This window comes from Macadamia integrifolia, unplaced genomic scaffold (assembly GCF_013358625.1).
Source record: "Macadamia integrifolia cultivar HAES 741 unplaced genomic scaffold, SCU_Mint_v3 scaffold1330, whole genome shotgun sequence".
Classification (NCBI taxonomy): domain Eukaryota; kingdom Viridiplantae; phylum Streptophyta; class Magnoliopsida; order Proteales; family Proteaceae; genus Macadamia; species Macadamia integrifolia.
The window spans coordinates 135,219-157,487 of NW_024868162.1; the positions used below are offsets into that span (position 1 = coordinate 135,219).

At 42.6% G+C, this 22,269-nt stretch overlaps 1 protein-coding gene across 2 annotated transcripts in view; it reads right to left on the reverse strand.

The window, feature by feature from the left end:
* Positions 1-22,269, reverse strand: part of LOC122063462 (probable E3 ubiquitin-protein ligase ARI7) — a 95,993-nt gene that overhangs the window by 67,164 nt on the left and 6,560 nt on the right. For both annotated transcript variants that reach the window (XM_042627171.1, XM_042627170.1), the window contains exons 2-9: positions 19,490-19,614; positions 19,089-19,197; positions 18,712-18,802; positions 12,802-12,974; positions 12,468-12,572; positions 8,862-8,950; positions 1,921-2,028; positions 1,667-1,757 (exon numbers count right to left, since the gene is read on the reverse strand). In XM_042627171.1, the coding sequence (XP_042483105.1) occupies positions 1,667-1,757; positions 1,921-2,028; positions 8,862-8,950; positions 12,468-12,572; positions 12,802-12,974; positions 18,712-18,802; positions 19,089-19,197; positions 19,490-19,614 (891 nt within the window). The remainder of the gene's footprint in view (positions 1-1,666; positions 1,758-1,920; positions 2,029-8,861; positions 8,951-12,467; positions 12,573-12,801; positions 12,975-18,711; positions 18,803-19,088; positions 19,198-19,489; positions 19,615-22,269) is intronic.

Consider the following 22,269-nt stretch of genomic DNA (forward strand, 5'->3'; position numbering starts at 1 on the left):
TCAAAAGTGGGTTGTGGAGGAGTTTTTCTGAAAGCTGGTCAGTTCATGGTCCAACGGGTGTTGTTGGCTGTGGATTGGACTAGCTCTCCACTTTGCGGAGATATGCAATCAATGAGTTGTTCCATCATGTTCATACAATCAGTCTACTGTTTCAATATGTCAATCACTTGCAATGGACTCAGAAGTCCGATTGGAAAAATTAAAGCTACCCTCAGCCATGGCCTCTAATACCAAAAAATGAAGTCTGGTCTAGCCTTCTAATAAGTTCAGAAGCAGTCCACGATCACAGGATCACAACACCCAAAAGTGATCAGATTTAATGGAAAATTTCAGAACTCAAAATAGACCAGATCTTAATCAGAGAACTCCAAAACAAATATAAGTTACTGAAAACAGGAGGATCGCTAGTTTGTTTTAAGGGCTGTAAATCAGTATTACCCAGGTTCTGATATGCCCTAATAATCAACAATAAGATGTCATGACCCAGAGGAACAGCAGCAACTAAACTGAAACAAACTGAATGAGAGAGAGAGAGAGAGAGACAGAGAGAGAGCAACCCAGTGCACGAGGCTCCTGCAGCTGCAGGGTATCGGAGGGGCAAATGTGTGCAGCCTTACCCCCTGCTTCGCAGGCAAAGCTGTTTCCGAGCTTCGAACCTGAAACCATGTTGCAATAGTGCAACTTAACCGTTGCGCCACAGGCTCGCCCCATAAATTGAAACAAACTCAATATACGAACTTCAATCGCAGAGATAGAATAGAGGAAATAAGATTGGAGGATATGACTTGAAAAGTTTCACCCCGCCAACCACCCCAACCTTTCACATGAACAGAATCTCCCTGCAGCTCTGTTTCTCACAAAAGAATTGAATAGACTCAATCTCAGTCAAATTCTGATTTCAAAAGAACCTCATTGGAACTTCCTCCAAGACTTAATGGCTTGCACAAATCTAAGGACTAACATGGGGACCTTTTCAAGATATTTAATGAACTTAACAAATTCAGGATCTTTCACAACTAACAATGAAACTAGCTTATTGACATCCCCAAGACTTCACAACTTTGGAGGACTAGATGCAACAAACTAGTTAAATTCGTATGGGCCACTTATCATTCATATATGGGCTTATAAAATAGGCCATTACAATAGATAACATAAAAATTCCCAGCCCATGACTCATATAACCTAGTAGGCCACTTATTTACCCATTAGACTAGGATTTGGGCTTGTTCCGGTGTGAATACTTGTGATGTACATCCCATGGTCCCATACACCCTCATTTGATATACATAATACATCGCATGGTCCTCTATTGACAGCACTTTTCAGCCCAATCAGAGTTGTGAGTCGTCCCCATTGCAGAACAAATCTTCAAAAATTTCAAGACTACAAAGAGGGTGTTTGGGACTACAAAGGGATGCATGAAAATACATGGGAGGATATTGCTATTACATATAATGGGAAATGATTGAATTTGAAGCTGAAATTTGACATGTGGCTCATCCAGACCATTTCCTAGATATCTAATGGTCGGATTTGCCACATCACTCTTCCATGTGGTAGAATGAGAACCACGGTTACAATGCACTTATCACCATGTGTAGTGAAAACAAGATTTTTCCCAAAAATGAAAGTAACACCAGAAACCCGCCAAAAAAAAACTTACAACTCCCTCTTGCTTTGCTGTCTCGTAACGATTGCATGCATAAAAACCACCTGTTCTCTCGCCATGATCTGACCATGCACCAAGGCACAGCCTGCAAGGATATATAGTTAAGTGCCATGCACAAAGAACAAATGAAGTAAAAGGGATTGCAAAAAGAAGGGAATGTTCACAGGCAGAATGAAATTCATCTGTCTATAAATATTAAGACTACAGTCATAGAATCATTTACTACAGACAGATTTAGAATATCTTACCAGCAAAACTCAAATTTACAAGGAGGTGTGCATGTAATATGCATACAGCCCTGGTTCTTCTCAATTGGGCGCTTGCACTTGGGACAAGGCTTTGAATTAGCTAATATCCTGAACATCATATCAGCAACGTAGCATTGTGTAAAAGATGCAAGGAAATGAATAAAGTAAACTCACACGCATTACATAAGTAGATAGGAAACAAGAGACGACATTGGAATCAAAAACTTATAGGAAGGACTACTATTTAAAATAGGAGAAAATAACCCTGCCCGCTTGCGTGTGTCTACACCCAGACACAGGCAAGCATGAAAAGACGGCGCTGCACCCTTGGCTGATGCCTCCGCACGGCCTCCCATTGGCCTGAGCGCTGGTGCGATGTCCGCACAAGCAGACAGGGTTCTCTTGCCCATTGGCCATAAAAATATTTCTCAGAAGTTCATGAAAGACGGTAGCAAACATTAAATGGAGGTCACTTCATGTAACAGGGGGAATTAGATTGTTGGCATCATCTACCTTCTCAACTCCAATTCTCAGATTTGCAGATATAGTACATAATAGATATTCATATTATTCCATACCTGCTAAAACCTACTACTCTCTTATCAAATAGAGCTTACATTCCACTAAACTTCTTTCACACCACCTCAAACAACATGCACAACTTTTACAAACCTTCTCCCAACATCCTTCTACTTCGATCCTCTCTCTCCTGCCCCCCCCCCCTGAGTTCTTCTTTGCCTATTATTCCTGATCCTCTCACTCCCTGGTTATTCTCCAAGAACCCTGAAGCCTGTCGCTGGACCCCCTACCCTTACCCTCACCCTTACCTGTAGCCACATCTCAGACACCATGAGCCTCTCCTAGCCCTTCTCTCCAATGCCGATTCCTGAGTCCTGAACCACACCACTTACCGCCGCTACCACACATTCTCTGAGTTTGAGCTGCGCCTGTCTGACCCGGTGGGCGGCCCTGCAACAATCCACGGCTGTGGGCAGTAAGCGAAGATACTTTATTGCCTGCTTTTATTTCCCGCTATTTCCTTATTATCTGTTTAGGTAATTTGATCTGTATTTAGTTATTTAAAAGCCAGTATTCAAGTGGCTCTAACATAGTTGTCACGGTGTCAAATCGATCCAAGGCAGTGGAGGGGTGGCTAATCAATTTGGCAATGAATCGCCCGTTATGGCGTTGCCATGGCGGTCAAATTGCCCATATGTCATTTTTTATTTTCCCTATTTTTTAAAGTTATTTAGTATGTTATTTTTGTATTTCCCCTATTTTCTAAAGTTATTTAGCATGCTACAAGCCTACAATATATACCTTATAACATATAAAACCAAAATTAAGCAACATCAAATCATCAAAAATCAACATAGCCCTGTCAAAATAACTCTGCATTTTACAAAAAATCGACCGCCTAGTGAATCAAGCGTACCTGGCGTCCATGGCAGTGCCATAGCGACGCCTATAAGCCAATGGCGACCGCCATTTGTGAGTCACATAAATCGTAGCACTGCCATGAACTTCATTTTCAGCCAAGACGCCTAATCGCCGCCTTGGCAACGCCATGACAACTATGGTCTCTAATAGTAGTGTGACGCAAGCAAAGCTGGGAGTCTTTACAAAAATAATAATAATAATAATAATAATAATAATAAATCAAATTAAAATAATAGTAAAACTGGTTGCATAGTCTGTTATCATTGCATGTGCCCACTTTCTTAGCATAGTATATGTCAACTATTCTAGTATCAGCTAGTGCATTGCATATGCTATGTCTTAATGTATTATGCCATGCCCCCTCTCTATATGTTTGTTAGTATACCTTTCTCTGTTTGGTAGAACTGAATCTTATCTTTTTTGCTTGGGCTATTGTAGTCTTGTTTGAAAGGTATAGTTGTCATAGTTGTCTGTATCTCTTCACAATATTTGTCTATTGCTATGTGCTACCGTATGTTGTAAATGCATTCTGGATTATCCCAATGATATAGTCAATAGTATAAGCACTCTTGTGTATCGCATTTACTTGCACCTTTGCATATAGCTACGTCTACATATCATCTCTAGACTAGTTTTTTTTTTTTTTAATTCTCTCTCTTCACTCATATAATTTTTATGAGTATATATATATATATACACTCGAACTAACACGAATCATTCCCTCTACTTTCAGGCAGGGAAGGAGGGAATGGGTGACGTGGTGGTCTTTCAGCTCTTCGATTGCTTACTGTACCGGATGGGTTTTCACTCTCTTGGTCCTGGGTCAAAAAAGGAAGGTTGGTGATTGGTGGTCTTCTCTCCGTGAATGTCAGAGGTCGGGCAGGTCGTCCCATAGGTCTGGCTCTGAGCACGTCCCTTGGGTTGTGATGTAGATAAGTCACTTGGGCATATTTTATTGCAAATAAGCCTTGGGTTGTGTTATATATGTGTTGGGCCTTTGATCCCATGGGTTTTCTTTGAAATTGGCCACTTTAATGGGCCTAAAATATGGGTAAAAGGTAGAAAAACGGGATTTAATACATTAGTTTAGTTAGTTGCTATTTAATTCAATAAAGGCCCATTAGGCCATTAGTCGGTTGTAAAGTCCTATATGGACTATTAGTTAGTTAGTTCTACTCCATGTTGGAGTCATAAAGTCAAGTCCTAGTACTATTTTGAATTCCTAGTTGTAGTAGGAGTGTCTAGTCCTATTGGGAAACTAGCTCCTAAGTAGTTTGATTGCTATTCTGTCCTCTATAAATAGAAGAGCCTATGTACTCATAATTGAAGATTTGAATGAATGAATTATTGAGTGTTTACTCTTTAGCTAAAAAAAACTGTTATTGAGAGGTGAGATGCCTAAACCTTTGAGGGATGTGATACCCAAAACCTGAGGGGTGAGATACCCATTCCTTTATTCTCTTTCACCCTTCTCAACCCTCCATCGATTCTTCTTTTTCTATTTTTATTTTCTGTTTATTGTTATTAGAAGTTCAGACCTGTTAAAGCATACAAAATCAGAATCAGCCAGCCAAAGAGTTCTTGTTCTTAAAGCCAATCGACCTCATTGCTGTCCAAGTTTGAGATCTGATCTACAGATCCTTTGGAGGACTGGTTCTATACTCTAAGAAGATCAATCGATCATCTCTTGAAGGTTATCTGAAGAAGACAAGTTGATGTTCCTGCAGAATTCTTCACATTCTCTCTCTTAGGTCTGAAAATCAAGAAAGTGCGTAACTCCATAACCAGCCGTCAGAAGCCCTTCATATTTGGGGGTTTTTGTGCCCTCCCTAGGGACTATCTACACCCAAAAGTATAGCTCAATCGGACTCCCACAGACCTGGCCGCACCTTTCTCTCTCCAGCTCTATAGAAGGTCTTTCTCTCTCCTATCGGGTTGGGTTTTGGGCTGGTTTTGCTCCTATATGGGTATTGTATCCTTGGGGGTTTATTTGATAGTATTATTTCTTTGTTTCTTGCTCCTATTTGTATTGTTTGGGGTTATAAACTGCGGAGTTGGGGTTATAAACTGCGGAGTTAGTTACTTGTAATCTACTCCTGCATTAGGTTGACTAGCGTGTATGTAGTTTCAAGGGCTAATCTAGTTGCATATATATATATATATATATCTGCACCTATACTATAGGTGCGTCAGGTAGGCAGCCGGCACCTTATTTAATTCAGCCAATCTCTTTTGCATGGATCCTACTTTTCTATGACTTCATAATTTCTATTTTTATTACCTATTAATCTTTTTTTATCATGTCCTTCAGGACTAATGTTGTGTGTAAGCGTAGAATTAGATTGGCATCTTGGAACATTGGCTCACTGACGGGCAAAAGCATGGAGTTAATAGATATTATGCGGAGAAGATGTATTAACATCGCATGTATTCAAGAGACAAGATGGAAAGGTAGCAAAGCAAAGGGGTTAGATGACTTCAAACTATGGTACCTGGGTGATGAAAGCGGAAGAGGTGGAGTGGGCATAGTAGTGGACAAAGACCTTAAAAATGAAGTGGTGGATGTTAACAGATTTGGAAGCAAGATTATCTCTAATAAACTGGTGCTAGGCGGTGAGACCATCAATACAACTAGCGCTTACGCGCCCCAAGCAGGACTAGATGAGAGTGTTATACTACTATTTTGGGAACACATGGATGACTTGGTGCGAGGTTTTAGACAGGGAGAGAAAATTATTACAGGAGGAGACCTTAACGGGCATGTGGGCAAGGATTGTAGAGGTGCATGGTGGATTCGGAGTTGGGTAGAGGAATATAGAAGGGATCTCAGTGTTGGACTTTGCAACATCGTATGACTTTTGCATTGTAAATACCTTTTCTTATAAAAGGAAGGAACATTTAATTACCTACAAAAGTGGATAGCACGCACGTCAAATTGATTTCTTCCCACGAGAAGATCTGACAGAATGTTATGTAAAGACTGTAAGGTTATACCTGGAGAGAGCCTAACTGCTCAACATCAACTGGTGATCTTGGATATGTACCTAGGAAAGCGGAAATGCAAAAAGACAATAGATCTTTCTTAAGATAAAATGGGGGCAACTACAAGGAGTGCTATTAAAATCTTTTACTGGTAAAGTGGTGCCACAGGGAAAGTGAGATTTTGATGAAGATGTTAATGAGATGTGGATTGAGATGCCGACCTGTATCAAGAATGTGGCTAAAGAAATGCTAGGGGTATCAAAGGGTGGGGGCCAAACTCCTAGAGAAACTTTGCGGTGGGATGAAGAGGTCCAGGCTACCATTAAATCTAAGAAAAATTGTTTTATGACTTGGCAAAGGACCAACGAGGTAGAAGATAAAGTAAGATATTACTTAGCCAGGAATGAAGCTAAGAAGACTGTGGGGAAAGCAAGGGCAAAGAAATACAATAACCTCTATGATAACCTTAATACAAGAGAAGGAGAAAAAGAAATTTATAGAATAGCCAAAATAAAGGAAAGGATGAGGAGAGATATTGACCATGTTAAATGCATTAAAAGTGATGATGGTAGAGTACTGGTACGGAATGAGGACATTATGAAGAGATGGGGTGATTATTTTTGCAACTTATTAAATGAATAGGCCTTAACTAATAGGATGGACCCAGAAGTAGAATGGGATAAATATCACGCTAACCCTCCACATGGACAACTACAACATGTTGGTGCGATTGAAATTAAAGAGACCCTACGAAAGATGAAAGCAGGTAAAATACCAAGCCCAGATGAGATCCCAATTGAAGTATGGAAGTGTCTAAGAGTACTAGGAGTATCATAGCTAACCAAGCTGTTTAACAAGATTCTAAGTACAAAGAAATGTCAGATGATTGGAGGAGAAGCAGTCTGGTTCCTATTTATAAAAACAAATGCGATATCCAGAACCGCAATAACTATAGAGGCATAAAACTAATGAGTCACACCATGAAAGTATGGGAAAAGGTTATTGAAGGCCACCTCAGAGAATAAACTATTGTAACGGAGAATCAATTTGGTTCTATGCCAGGGAGGTCCACAACAGAAGTTATTTACCTCCTAAGAAGACTTATGGAAGTATTTAGAGCTAACAAAAAAGACCTCCATATGGTCTTTAATGACCTTGCGTATGACAGAGTACCTAGAGATCTTATTTGGCATGTCTTAGGGAAGGTGAGGGGTTCTTTAAATTATGTAGATATAATTAAGGACATGTATGAGGGAGTGGTGACAAGTGTCAAAACTGCAGAAGGTCAAAGTAACGAGTTTTCAATTACGATTGGGTTACACCAAGGATCAGCTTTGAGCCCATATCTATTTGCTCTCATCATAGATGATCTAACCAGGCACATCCAAGACCAGGTCCCATGGTGTATGCTATTCGTTGATGATATTGTTTTGATAGATGAGACTGTGGAAGGGATTAATACTAAACTGGAGCTATGGAGATTAAGCTTAGAATCAAGAGGTTTTAGGATAAGCAGAACAAAGGCAGAATATATGATGTGTCCATTTAGCCAGACTATGAGACGTGAGGAAGTGGCGAAACTTGAGGGGCGAGAACTACCACAAAATTACTATTTTAAAAATCTGGGGTCAATCATTAACAAAGAGGGTGATATAGAAAATGATGTCTCCCACAAAATTAAAGTGGGATGGATGAAGTGGAGAAGTGCCTCGAGAGTGCTATGTGATAAACGCATGCCTATTAAACTCAAGGAAAAATTTTACAGGACAACAATAAGACCAACGATGATGTATGGGGCGAAGTGTTGGGCAACCAAGAAGAGTAATTTGAATAAATTGGGTGTAGCAGAGATGAGGATGGTGAGAGGGATGTGCGGAAAGACCCAGAGAGACAGAGTAAGGACTGATTGTATTAGAAAAGAGTTACGGGTGGCTCTAATCCAGGACAAGCTCCGTGAGAGCTGATTAAGGTGGTATAGTCATGTTCAACGGAGACCCATGGATGCCTCAGTAAGGAAGTGTGACCAGTTTCAATTACATGGTGCTAGAAGGAGAGGCAGATCTAAAACAACCATTGACAAAGTGGTAAGAAAAGATATGCAGCTGGTAGGGATCGATCCTAGTATGACCGCGGAGAGAGGTAAGTGGAGGACAAGGACCCGTGTAGCCGACTCCCTATAGGGGATGTTCCAAGGATGCTGCTTTGACTACTATCTTTAACTTCTTCTTTTAACCTCTTTTTACCTGTTTTTTACCTCTTTTTAGAACATCTATTCTAATGCTTACATGCATCTTAGACCTTATCGGATCCATGTAGCCTTGGGATAAGGTTATGGTTGGTGGTGAACAATTATCAATAGGCAAAAGGATGATTAATTTGAAATTTTTGAATCAGAATGTCCTAGAAAAACCATCCATGATCATACTCATGGGCTGACTGAAAAAAAAAAAATGCACATTGTAGTAAATTTTGACATATCTAAAAGGAAAAAAGGGAACCAGTCAGAATATTTACACTACCAATTCATATTTTCAGATTCAGCACCATTCTTCAGAATCCATTTAGCCACAGTACTGCAGTCCACTGGTCGGTGAGCTTCCTCTGTACACTGCAAGATTAAACTCAAAAAATTCATGAGTTTTCATATCAATATTAATTAGGGAAATTTTCTTGTACCACCCCTAATTTAAACTTAATTCAGTGTAACCCCACAATTTTTGAAAAATATCTACCGTACCCCGAATGAGTACCAGTGTTAACTTGAAATTTGAAAAGACTTTTTTAACCCTGTTATGAACCTCTACACAACAACCTATCTCCCCCACTCAGCTTCTTCACCGGAACATTCTCAACTCTGATTCCATCAACAATCTCTGCATATTCTTCTCCCTTTAAACAAAAATCGCGTGTAACTCCTCCAAGAACAGGCACATAGTTGTCAAGGCATCGCCAAAGTGTCGCCTAGGCGACGACTAGGCATCCAGGCGGTTTGCTTGGGGCCTAGGCGATAGTCACCTTGTTGCACTACATGCCGCCTTGTGTCTTGACACTTATTTATGCCAAATATCATTTAAGTAAATGTCTTTTATATTTGTTATTTCATTTACTTAAGATATTATTCATAAATAAGCAAATACCCCCTATTTGAATCCAATAAAAATAGTTTAAAAATCAAATTCTAAAACGATAAAAAGTTAACCCCCCAGTCCAAGAACAAAAACTGGATTTTGGTTATAGGGGCGATTTTCAGCTTTTAAATACTGGGGTTTTTCTCAATTATGAAAATTTTATAAATTCTATCATGTTAAAACATTGCTAAAAATCAAAAGTCCAGTAAAATAATCTTTTGTTTTGATATCCATAAAATTATTTTCATTCAGCCGATTTTAACAATATTCATGCACTTAAAAATAAATTTGATTGGAGCATAACTTTGTCATTACAACTCAGATTTAAGTAATCTTAGACTTATTTAAAAGTTGGTTTTATATTATAACTAATACAAAAAAGTCTCATGTAAAAATAAAATCATTTGACCAATCAAACTTATTATAGAACAAGAGCATTTCTCTAAATTTTGAGTTTTTTAAACTTGATATAACTTAATGTTAATTTTTTATGATTTAATATGGCTAAATGTTGATTTTTAATGAGTTGATGTTGTTTAATCTTATTTTTTATGATACAAGGTATATACAACTTACTAAATAATGATAGAAAATAGGAAAAATAAAAAAATAACACTTGGTCACCTAGTTCGCCTTAAGGCAGGCGCCGTCTAGCCTAAGCGCTTAGACAACCCTCCTTCGCCTTGACACCATGACAACTATGAACAGGCATTGTCATCCATTCTCTGGATCAGATGTCTCTTTCCCCTACATCATTTTCAACCAAAATTAATCCTAGAAATCAAGCAAAAAAAAAGACATTTTTTATCCCCAAAAAAGAGGAAGCAAATTTTGATCTGTGCTTTTTAAGAGATGATCAGATTTGGGATCACCTTGTATTGATTGACGAGATTCTCCCACTTGCACTTGCATTGATCGGGGCTTCTTCTGTAGCCTTTCTTCTTCATCTTTGTGATGCAGTTTAGTTTCCTAAATAGGCTTGTTTTATTAGGAATAAGCTTAGGGTTGGGTTCCATACATGTTGGGCCTTTGATCCCATGTTTTTTGAGTGTAATAGGCCACTTTTATGGGTCTAAAAGGGAGGGTCTAAGATTGAATACGGGATTACTAGTTAGTTTCCATTTTCATTAGTTTCCTTTTTAGTTGGGCTTGATTTGAGTTATATTTGTTTCCTTAGGAGTCAAGTTATTAATTGAGTCAAGTCATTAGTAGTTAGTTTCCTTTTTCAACTAGTTTCTAATTTCAGTTAGTTTCCAATTTCAGTTTTTAGTAACTATTCTATTAGGAGAATATTTAGTTTCCTTTTTGAGGAAACTTCTATTTTGTAATTCCCTCCCCCATTAACATTATAAATAAAGAAGAGGAGGCTCCTAAAAGCCTAGAATGATTTTGATAAAAAATAATGGTTGTTGCTATTGTCTTCTTCATGAAGAGTTGTCTTGTGTTTGATCAAGGCTGATGGAATTGGTGTTTGATCCAATTGACTCTTTGCGGTGTGAAGCCCAAGAGGTTCTTTTCAAGTGTTTTTTGTCTTCTTCTTATTGTTACTATTCTTCTTCAGCCATCTCAGGTAAGTAATCTGAATTTTTCTGCAGAAGTTTCTGGGTTAAACTCTCTGTTTCCTATTTTGTCAACCTGGTCTATTTGGAGTTCTGGCCACCCGATGGCTTTGAGCTTTTGGTCGAGTGTTACCCTTGTTGTATGGAAGACTCGATCCAATTTTTAGAGTAATCTGACCAGGGGATTGTCTGATATATTAAATCTTTCAAATCTGGTCGATCTCTGTTCTAACTCACTTCTGTCCAGAATTCTGGTTCGATTGTTCCAGCTGTTGATGTATTAAAATTGGTAGTTGTTGTTCATGGTTCAGCCTCTGTTATTGGACTACTAAGCCTCTGTTTTTCCTGGTCTCTATTCAGCTACAGAAATTCTGAAACACTGAGATCGATGGACTGCTGATTTATTATTGTTTTTTTGCTGATTTATTATTGCTGGTATATTGGGTTCTTGGTTGTTCTTTGGTTTACAAGATCCTGTTGTTTGGGTCTAGTTTGGCTTGTCAAACCTAGTCCTACATCACTTTGTTGCAACGATCTCCCCCGACGTCTTGCAAATTCCGTGGTTCCACATTCCAGGCTTGTAGTCCAATCCTCAGAGAGTATCGTCGAGAAATAGGAATGGGTTTTCTTGAAAGCCAACTGAATCTCACTTTTTTCCTACTCTCTTATTATCTATTTTTTACCCTAATTAGCCTTTCATTTGCTTCTTACATTCTAATCCCACAAATCTATGTATTTCAACACATATAAGAGAGAGAGGGATCCAATTAAACAGCTCATGTGTAATGTGATGAGTAATGATCCATATCCACCCTTATTCATCCTTGTAAATTCATATAGATCACTAGAACCAACAAAGCACCCTCAATTAAGTAATCTAATTAATGGTTTATATCTTTTTTTAAGCAAAACAATCAGTGGGTTCTCTTGTTGCTGGTGTTTCATCACACTTGCAGCGGCAAAGATGAGATCATGTTCATCCAACCTCTCTCTCTCTCTCTCTCTCTCTCTCTCTCTCTAGGGTTTTGACAAAGCTTAAAGAGTTTGAGTTACCTACTGCTGTCACTGTTTCAAATGACTGAAATTACTAGCTTTTCGAACAGAGAAGCCCTGATTGGTATTCATCATCTATTTTGGGGGTTTTACAATGAAGGGTAAAACGGTAAGTTAACCCTTCTCCAAGGGTAATTTGGCCATTTAATAAATATTAACACTCTGACATCACCATTTTACAATTTTCAGCTAACGGAATGGATTCATGTGTAATTTTGTTATAAAAGTGCGGGGCGTACGAGATATTTTTCAAAAATCGTAGGGTTACACCGAACTAAGTTATAAATTAGGGGTGGTACAACAAAATTTCCCTATTAATTGAAAAAGAAAAGCTATGACCTTGAAAACAGCGTATCCTTTGTCAAACCACTAAGAAGACACTCACATTCCAGCAAAAACCATATGAGCAGTGGCAAGAAACGTCATAGCTCCCACTTCCAACAACAAAATCTACAGCATATTCACAGCCCGGAGCAGGACACCATTTGGTCTGCAAAAGAAAGGAAGGGGCAAAGGGCGGTTAAGCAGATGAAAAAAATGCAACAATTCTAACTAATTTCTCAAAATGTACAGTACACAAATTACCATTGAATCAAAGAAAAATGTAAATACAAGAAAAGGAACAAATTCTTTTTCTTTTGATCTCCTCTTACATATGTTAGGGAAGTAAGCAAATACAATTCAATCAAAGGAATGTTGCCAATAGACATTGCAAATACCTTCCTATTGTCTTCAATATAAGATCTAAGGAGATAACGAGAATACTTCTCCTTATCGTCATTAGAAGCCAATAGACGTATCATGTCTTGGCCAACAGCAGCACCACATGATGGATCAGGACATCGCAACATCAAACATCCAGGACCATCATTAATTGATGTGCTAACATAACCTGCCAGAGAGAAACTACTTTAAGATCAACAGCAGAAGCAGATGGGTTCCACAGCAAACAAGTGACCCAGCGAGAAAGAGAGAGAGAGAGAGTTCAACAGAAAATGTTTCAATGATACAATACTTTAGGACCATAAATGTTATACTCCAGATACCATGTGCTGAAGCAACTTAACAAACAAAATCATCTTCAAGGCTAGAGAGCAAAAGTTGATCGGTGCAAAATGCACATCTACCATGAGGCCACGTGTTTAAGTCCCGCTTACATACTCGGGGGGAAACTAAATAAAAATAAGCAGAAGTGTAGCAGAACAGCTGGTTTCCTAGGCTTTGCATAACAAGCAACGTAATTTGAGCCACATGGAGATATGACAGGTGCCTCCTTATCTTGGCCATATGTCAAATTTGGAGACCAAGTTCAAATCAAATGACCCATCATGTATGGAACTTCTCCCTTTGCATCTAAAGTTGTCAAAAATGTTCTCAGAAGCTCGAGTACTCAACCATTCCTTTGTAATGCTATTATGCCATGGGGCGAAATTCTTAATGCCAGAGACTTGGCACATGGATTGAGGGTGGGCATACCATTGCAGCAAATTTGAGCGCCATATACGTTTCTAAATGGCAGTCATGATTAACAATTTGCTAGCCAGCACAATGGCTGTTGTGCCACCACGATCCCAATAATGAATCATCAGAAATAAAGTATGAAATTACATAAGACAAAACACAGGTTTTTTTCCTGAAGGAAGTTCAATGTCATTCATCCATGGTCCATGACTAATGCCAGCACAGAACTTGTGGAATAAACGACAAGCTCATACATGATGCAGACACAACGGAAAAAAAATGCCACAGAAAGAAACGTTCAACCTAACAAACAGCATGATGCCATTACCACTAGTGTGAATATGTAATCACAAACACGACCTCAAAGAACAAAACTAATTAGGCCCAGAATAAATAGTCTCAAAATCATTTGCTTTACCCACTTGTTAACAGGTTTCCACCGACTCAAGACAAGTATAACACGACATGAATTTTATGTTCATGGGACATATACATGCTTGGAAAAAATAAAAGAGAAAGAAGAAGCTTAAAGCTAGCAGTGAAACTGATACAGCCAAATCATACGGCTCAGTAGGGTGAGGACACGCGTCGCCCACCGGGACACGTGTTGCCCGCCAGGTAGGGAGTACGAAGACCCTATCACGCTCTGTCACGTCGTTTGCATGAGGGGAATATTCCCCAGAAGGAGGACAGAGGTATTGGAGCAAGACTGGGAGAGAGAGGAAGGTGGACCCCAGAAGGCAAGAGGAAACCCTAGCCCCGAAGAAGCATATAAGGAGGCCGAGAGGAAGGAAAGAGGCAAGCTCTGAGACCCTCACCATTACTCCCTTATTGAACTGTGCGGCCGACCCTGACTTGAGCGTCGGAGGACTAACCCCGGACAAAGCTCCGGGCCTCCGTCGTCTGTGTTTGTGTAGGTTCGACTAGCAGGGTTTTTTGGCAGCATCAGATTGGCGCCGTCTGTGGGAACGACGGTAATGGTGGGGAGAACCTACAACCGAAAGAGGACAAGAGCGACGTCCAACATAGACATGGGGGAAGAACCTTCAGGGGAGCTTCCTCCCTCAGCGGAGATAGGACGAGAAAGGGACCATGATGACCGAGAAGTGTCCGTTAGATACCAGCGTTCGGCTGGATATTCAGTACGTGAAGGCAGCGACCATCAGCCTCCTGCAGCCCAGGAGTACGTGACGAGGCAGCAGTTCGAAGACCTCCAGGACAAATATAACCGGATGGCCGAGACTATGAGGGAGGTCTCCAAAGCTGTCTCCCACAGGACCGGCAGAGCACCCCCAGGTCCCCACGTCCAGTTTGAGAGGGCTCGAGATGAAGACCGAAGCAGTACGGGATCGACAAGGGCCGGTCGTGACCCTCGAAGCCGAGCAAGGGAGAGCCCCGCGCCCCGAGGTAGGACGCAGCGTGCCGCCAGAGATCCAGATGGGGATCGGCGCCGAGGAGACAATGAGAGGCACGAGGACTCGGGGTTGGGGCGGAAGATCCTAGAACTGAAAGACGAGATCAAGAAGGTGGTAGGAAATCAGACGGGAACCCACGAGCCAGACCTCACTAATGACACGGCTCTAGCTGATGAGGTCATGAGGGATCCGCTCCCGATCGGCTTTCGCCTACCCAAGTATGACACTTATGACGGGTCTGGGGACCCCGTCGATCATCTGGAAGGCTTCAAGGTCGCCATGCAGTTCCATCGAGTCTCGGAAAATATTATGTGTCGCGCCCTACCATTAACATTCAGAGGAGCGGCAAGGCTATGGTACAACCGTCTGCCGACGAAGTCGATCCACAGCTTTAGCGATCTAGGCTACTTCTTCGTGAAGGGATTCTCCAGTAGCCAACCCCTTCAGAAGACCACGTTGAACTTGACCAACATCAAGCAACATGAAGGAGAATCACTGCGAAACTACATGAAGCGCTTCCAACAAGAGAAGGTCACGATCAAAGGTCTGGACCGAAAGAGGAGTTCACAGCCCTGCTAGGAGGTGTCAAGGATAAGGAGCTGAAAAGGTCTTTGGCGAAGCATACACCGAGGAACCTGGCCGAGTTGAGAGCTCGGTGCGATAAGTACATCCAGATGAAAGAAACCCTTCAAGCCGATGGAGCAGAACCAAGCCTCGTACAAGAGTAGCAAGCACACTCGCATTTTGCAATTTTTGCTCTTACGCACTTTTAAGTTGTAATTCCTCATCCTAAACTCTGGAGGATCTTATTCATGGAAATTATGAAAGCTAGTTTACGGCTATTAAGAAGAACTCTCCTGTTTGGTGACCTTTACTCTGCCAAATGAATACAGACGAAGGTCCTCACCTTGGTCGGGGGTCGGCCAAAGCTGAACGGACCCGACCGAAGGTCCTTACCTCGGGCGGTGCTCAGGCTAAGGCCGAGCCGAACTGACCGAAGGTCCTTGCCTCGGTCGGGGGCTCAAGCTAAGGCCGAGCCGAACTGACCGAAGGTGCTTACCTCGGTCGGGGTCTCGGACAAGGCCTAGCCGAACTGACCGAAGGTCCTTACCTCGGGCGGGGCTCAGGCTAAGGCCGAGCCGAACTGACCGAAGGTCCTTGCCTCGGACGGTGCTTAGGCTAAGGCCGAGCCGAATTGACCGAAGGTGCTTGCCTCAGTCGGGGTCTCGAACAAGGCCGAGACCGAACTGACCGAAGGTCCTGACCACGGACGGTGCTCAGGCTAAGGCCGAGCCGAACTGACCGAAGATCCTCACCTTGGTCGGGTCTCAGATAGGCCGAGCCGAACTGACCTAAGGTCCTTGCTCGGACGGTGCTTAGGCTAAGGCCGATCCGAACTGACCGAAGGTCCTTACCTCGGACGGTGCTCAGGCTAAGGCCGAGCCGAACTGACCGAAGGTCCTCACCTAGGTCGGGGGTCTGCCAAAGCCGAACGGACCAGACCGAAGGTCCTCAACTTGGTCGGGGGTCGGCCAAGGCCGAGCCGAACTGACCAAAGGTCCTTGCCTCAGTCGGGGGCTCAAGCTAAGGCCGAGCCGAACTGACCAAAGGTCCTCACCTTGGTCGGGGGTCGGCCAAAGCTAAACGGACTTGACCGAAGGTCCTCACCTCGGTTGGGAGTTCGGCCAAAGCCGAACGGACCTGACCGAAGGTCCTCACCTTGGTCGGGGGTCGGCCAAAGCTGAACGGACCCTACCGAAGGTCCTTACCTCGAACGGTGCTCAGGCTAAGGCCGAGCCGAACTGACCGAAGGTGCTTACCTTGGCCGGTGTCTCAAACAAGGCCGAGCCGAACTGACCGAAGGTCCTTGCCTCGATCGGGGGCTCAAGCTAATTCCGAGTCGAACTGACCGAAGGTTTTTACCTCGGTCGGGGTCTCGGACAAGGCCGAGCCGAACTGTCCGAAGGTCCTTACCTCGGACGGTGCTCAGGCTAAGGCCGAGCCGAACTGACCGAAGGTCCTTGCCTCGGTCGGTGTCTCGGACAGGGCCGAGCCGAACTGACTGAAGGTCCTCACCTTGGTCGGGGGTCGGCCAAAGCTGAACGGACCTGACCGAAGGTCCTTGCCTCGGTCGGGGGCTCAAGCTAATTCCGAGCCGAACTGACCGAAGGTGTTTACCTCGGTCGGGGTCTCGGACAATGCCGAGCCGGACTGACCGAAGGTCCTTACCTCGGACGGTGCTCAGGCTAAGGCCGAGCCGAACTGACCGAGGGTCCTTTCCTCGGTCGGGGTCTCGGCTAAGGCCAAGCCGAACTGACCGAAGGTCCTTATCTCGGACGGTGCTCAGGCTAAGGCCGAGCCGCACTGACCGAAGGTCCTTGCCTCGGTCGGGGGCTCAAGCTAAGGCCGAGCTGAACTGACCTAAGGTGCTTAACTCGGTCAGGTCTCGGCTAAGGCCGAGCCAAACTTACCGAAGGACCTCACCTCGGTTGGGAGTTTGGCCAAAGCCGAATGGACCTGACCGAAGGTCCTCACCTTGGTCGGGGGTCGGCCAAAGCCGAACGGACCTGACCGAAGGTCCTCACCTAGTCGGGGGTGGGCCAAAGCTGAACGGACCCGACCGAAATTCCTTACCTCGGACGGGGCTCAAGCTAAGGCCGAGCCAAACTGACCGAAGGTGCTTAACTCGGTCGGGGTCTCGGCTGAGGCCGAGCCGAACTGACCGAAGGTCCTTGCCTGGGATGGGGAGTTCGGCTAAAGCCGAACAGACCTGGCCGAAGGTCTTCACCTCGGTTGGGAGTTCGGCCAAAGCCAAACGGACCTGACCGAAGGTCCTCGCCTTGGTCGGGGGTCGGCCAAAGCCGAACGGACCTGACCGAAGGTCCTCACCTTGGTCGGGTGTCGGCCAAAGCTGAACAGACCCAACCGAAAGTCCTTGCCTCAGACGATGCTCAGGCTAAGACCGAGCCGAACTGACTGAAGGTCCTTGCCTCTGTCGGGGGCTCAGGCTAAGGCCGAGCCGAACTGACCAAAGGTCCTTTACCTCGGACGGTGCTCAGGCTAAGGCCGAGCCGAACTGACCGAAGGTCCTTGCCTCGGACGGTGCTCAAGCTAAGGCCGAGCCGAACTGACCGAAGGTCCTTGCCTCGGTCGGTGTCTCGGACAAGGCCGAGCCGAACTGACCCAAGGTCTTCACATAGGCTGACTGAAGCTCTCGGTTGCAAGCAGAACTAAAGCCGAAGGAATAAGGCCGAAGGCAGGAAAAAGAGGGAAAAATTACAATTACAAAAAATTTGGTTACTCCCACAGGATGAGACTCCTAGCGGGAGTAAGGGGGCTCCTGATACAGCCAAATCATACGGCTCAGTAGGGTGAGGACACGCGTCGCCCACCGGGACACGTGTTGCCCGCCAAGTAGGGAGTACGAAGACCCTATCACGCTCTGTCACGTCGTTTGCATGAGGGGAATATTCCCCAGAAGGAGGACAGAGGTATTGGAGCAAGACTGGGAGAGAGAGGAAGGTGGACCCCAGAAGGCAAGAGGAAACCCTAGCCCCGAAGAAGCATATAAGGAGGCCGAGAGGAAGGAAAGAGGTAAGCTCTCAGACCCTCACCATTACTCCCTTATTGAACTGTGTGGCCGACCCTAACTTGAGCGTCGGAGGACTAACCCCGGACAAAGCTCCGGGCCTCCGTCGTCTGTGTTTGTGTAGGTTCGACTAGCGGGGTTTTTTGGCAGTAACAGAAACAAACCTGCCCAACATGCACCACAAAAGGGATGGCCACAAACAGCAGCAGTCATCCTATCACGAGGATATGTCTCAAAACAGATTCCGCAAGTCAGCTGCAAAAAAAGCCAATTTTGTAATGAGTGTCAGCTTCAAACAAAAGCATCAATTTTGTAATGAGTGCAGAAGAAGCCTAATATAATAATAAGGCAAAATTGCCACCAAAAGCAACATTTGTACTAAGCATGAAGAAGCAGGCCTAACATAATAAGCAACCTCAAGGCAAGATACAAGACGCATCCGGTCCCATGAAGGTTTGGCGGTTTGGCCACCATATTAAACGACAACAAGGAACTAAGATAACTTGATTAAGAAGTTATGAACAACATGAAAGACACTTACTTCTTTAACGTTTTTGGGAATTTGAACCACTGGTTTCTCTAACAAACCAACAGCTTTGCGTACTTTTTCCTCATCCACAAACCATACATCGTGCACTTTACTGACACTCCTGGCAAACAAAAACCAAAATTTCTAAGCAACATTGAAGACACAAAGAAACAGAAAAGAAAGTTGAATTGACGAAGCCCACAAGATTTTGCAAAGAAGGGTAGATATCTTAAGTTTTGTCGTACATGCTAACATTGCTTTACACATACAAGGACATCAAGTATTCACAATATTCCACATGAATTAGAGCCCACCTCTATGATTTAAGATCTTACAAAAATAAAACTCACTAAACAATTAGTTACATGTAGAAGACAGGTACAAAATAGGGGGAAACGGTCCAGGTCTGTTACCAATTATAGTGGCGGAGAAGGATGCTAGCTGAAATTCTTGATATGGAAAGCACAGTAGATATCATTGTAATATCTTCATCCTGGCGCTGACGTATATCTGCCTCGCTCAATATGGTATAGTTTTGCTGAAAGGCCATACCCCGCAGAAGATCAAAAATCCAAAATGAAGAATAACAATAAAAGTCACTATAGAGAACACGTGGCAATTGGAAGGAACAAATATCCACATATATTCAAAGCAAAATAATCAGTGCATCAACAGGGGGATTGTGAAAGCAAGGCTGAGAAGACTGAAACCCAGTTGCACCATTTCACAAGATGGTATATGCCTGTGAATCTTCCCCTAATTTAGTAAGATATTTCCTTCCATAACTCTCCCTACTAATATCAACATTTCCTTTTTCAGGATTGCAACAACATAGATACAAACCAAACATAAAAATTATAGGTAAGAATTGTTCATGCTCCACCAGTACAAATTATTAATGAACCATTCAAGAAAATGAAACCCATTTTCCTTTGTTCCATTAGATAACAACTTTCCTATTTCTTTCCTCTAGCTTTAAGCATCTGTCAGTACATGGTGACAAATTTTCTATTAGAAGCATTCTCGATAATGAGATATCTAAGCAAACAAAATTGAATACCATAATCATTCCTAATTCTTTCCTGTTTTATTTTTTATTTTTTTTTTATCATTGATGTAGTCAATGAACAAAACAATCTCTCATAATAATGCCAACCATTCATTTACATTGCAAGGCAGCTGAAGCCATGCTCTTTCGCATCACCTTCTGATACTATATTCCTTCAGTCTTGAACTCTCATAAGGGATTTTTCTCCCTCGAGCCAAGAAAACATTTGTCGATGAAGACAATGTTTTATGGAGAATCCTTCCTTTCATAATCATATATAATGTAAAGCTGGTTCACCTTTAGGTAAACAAACTCCAAAGATTAAAAATACTTAACCAAGTCCAAAACTAACTTTAGGATATAGAACCAAAGAGAATTCAAGTAGGCTGAGATTAGGACTGAATAATTACACACAGATTAGGGTAATTAGGAAGCTCACACCTTAGCAGAAAAACCCACCAAAAGTCCCCCAGAAGAGCAACAAAATACCGCAGCAAGTTGGAAAATATCTGGCTGAAACAGGCTAAGTCTGGGTTTCAGCCAGATCTGTTCCACGCATGGTTTCTTCCTAAGTCTGGCTGAAACCCTGGTGGAGTGGCCTCCTTGAGGTGGCCTTTGAACCCTCCAAAGGGCCTTGCGAGATACAGGCCTGATCGACCCACCCAAAACCCAACACTTCTAAAAATCAATTTTAGTAACCTGACTGATCTTCAATCTCACAAGTCACTCTCTCACAAACACAAATAAGAAGGAAACAAGAAGGTAGAGAAAAAGTGAAGAAGATGGATAGTTGTGTGTGGGATAATGGCTCTCTTAGGAGTTTGGGGGCTAGTAATTACTGCATAAACTTCATTCATTCAATTGTGCCCAAGGATTAAAGTATCGGTATCGGTCGTCGTATCGGTCGGCCAAAATTAAGATACGTATCGGAGGGTATCGTATCCTATCGGAGATACGCTAAGACACGCTAAAGATACGCATATAAATGGATAGAAAACACTTTTTTATACATTTTTGCATAAAATAGTTAAAAAAAATTATATATAACATATATTATGCATAAACAGTAAATTGAGAATATCGCACTAAGAATCCAAGGTTTGTAATTGTCCCATAAATGTAAAATCCTTGTTCCCAACCTTGATTTCCACTTTAGTTAGAGAGAAAAATGGTTGCCAGCAACTTTGGAACAAAAACACCTAAAAAAATTGTGTTTTTCTAAAAAATTACCCATTTTGGCCATTTTATGACCGTATCGGTACGTATCGGTGTGTATCGGTCGATACATACCGATACACACCAATACGTACCGATACATACCGAAACGTACATTTCACTTCAATTTTGAATTTTTCATAGAGTATCGGTACGTATCGGTGCGTATCGGTGGTGTATCGGTGCGTATCGGTGTGTATCGTAGGATACGTATCGATACATAAGGGTTTTAAAATTTTCATGTATCGTATCGGTATGTATCGTGCCAATGCCTACCGATATGGATACGTATCGGCCAATACGGCACGATACTTAAAACCATGATTGTGCCTAATTGTTACAGCAACCCTCTTAAATAGAGGTCTGAAAATTACAATTTAGAATCATGTTATCAAATTAGAAACTAACTTAAAAGGAAACTAATGCATAATTGTAACTAACTCTAACTTGTAACTTAAGGAAACAAATAAACAGCTACCAAGGGCTTTCTAAAAGGTAGCTCCTCTCTTGTAAAGCATCTTTGACCAGTCAAACAGAAGAAACAAAAGTCCAGCTGTAAAGGAAATCGCAGGCCACAAAAGAGAATCTTCTGGCCAGCTATGGACAGTGTAAAGGCTGGATCGATGGGGCTATTTGAGGGCCTTCTAGAAGCTCAATTCTGGAAACAAATATACTGTAATAAGGGGGTTCCCTATGCTGGCCTATGGGCTACTGATATGGCCAGCATAGGGGCCAAAAATAGAGAAGAAAAACTGGCCTCAACCTCAGCCCAAGGGCTGGCTGGTTTGGCTCTTCTTCTTCCAGCGATACTGTAGCCCATGATGGGTATCTACATCAATATAGGAGACATGGAAGGACACAAATTAAGAGACCTTCAAAAGTATGGAATGTCCATTGCCATGTATGCATTGAGGACACAAATTAAGAGAT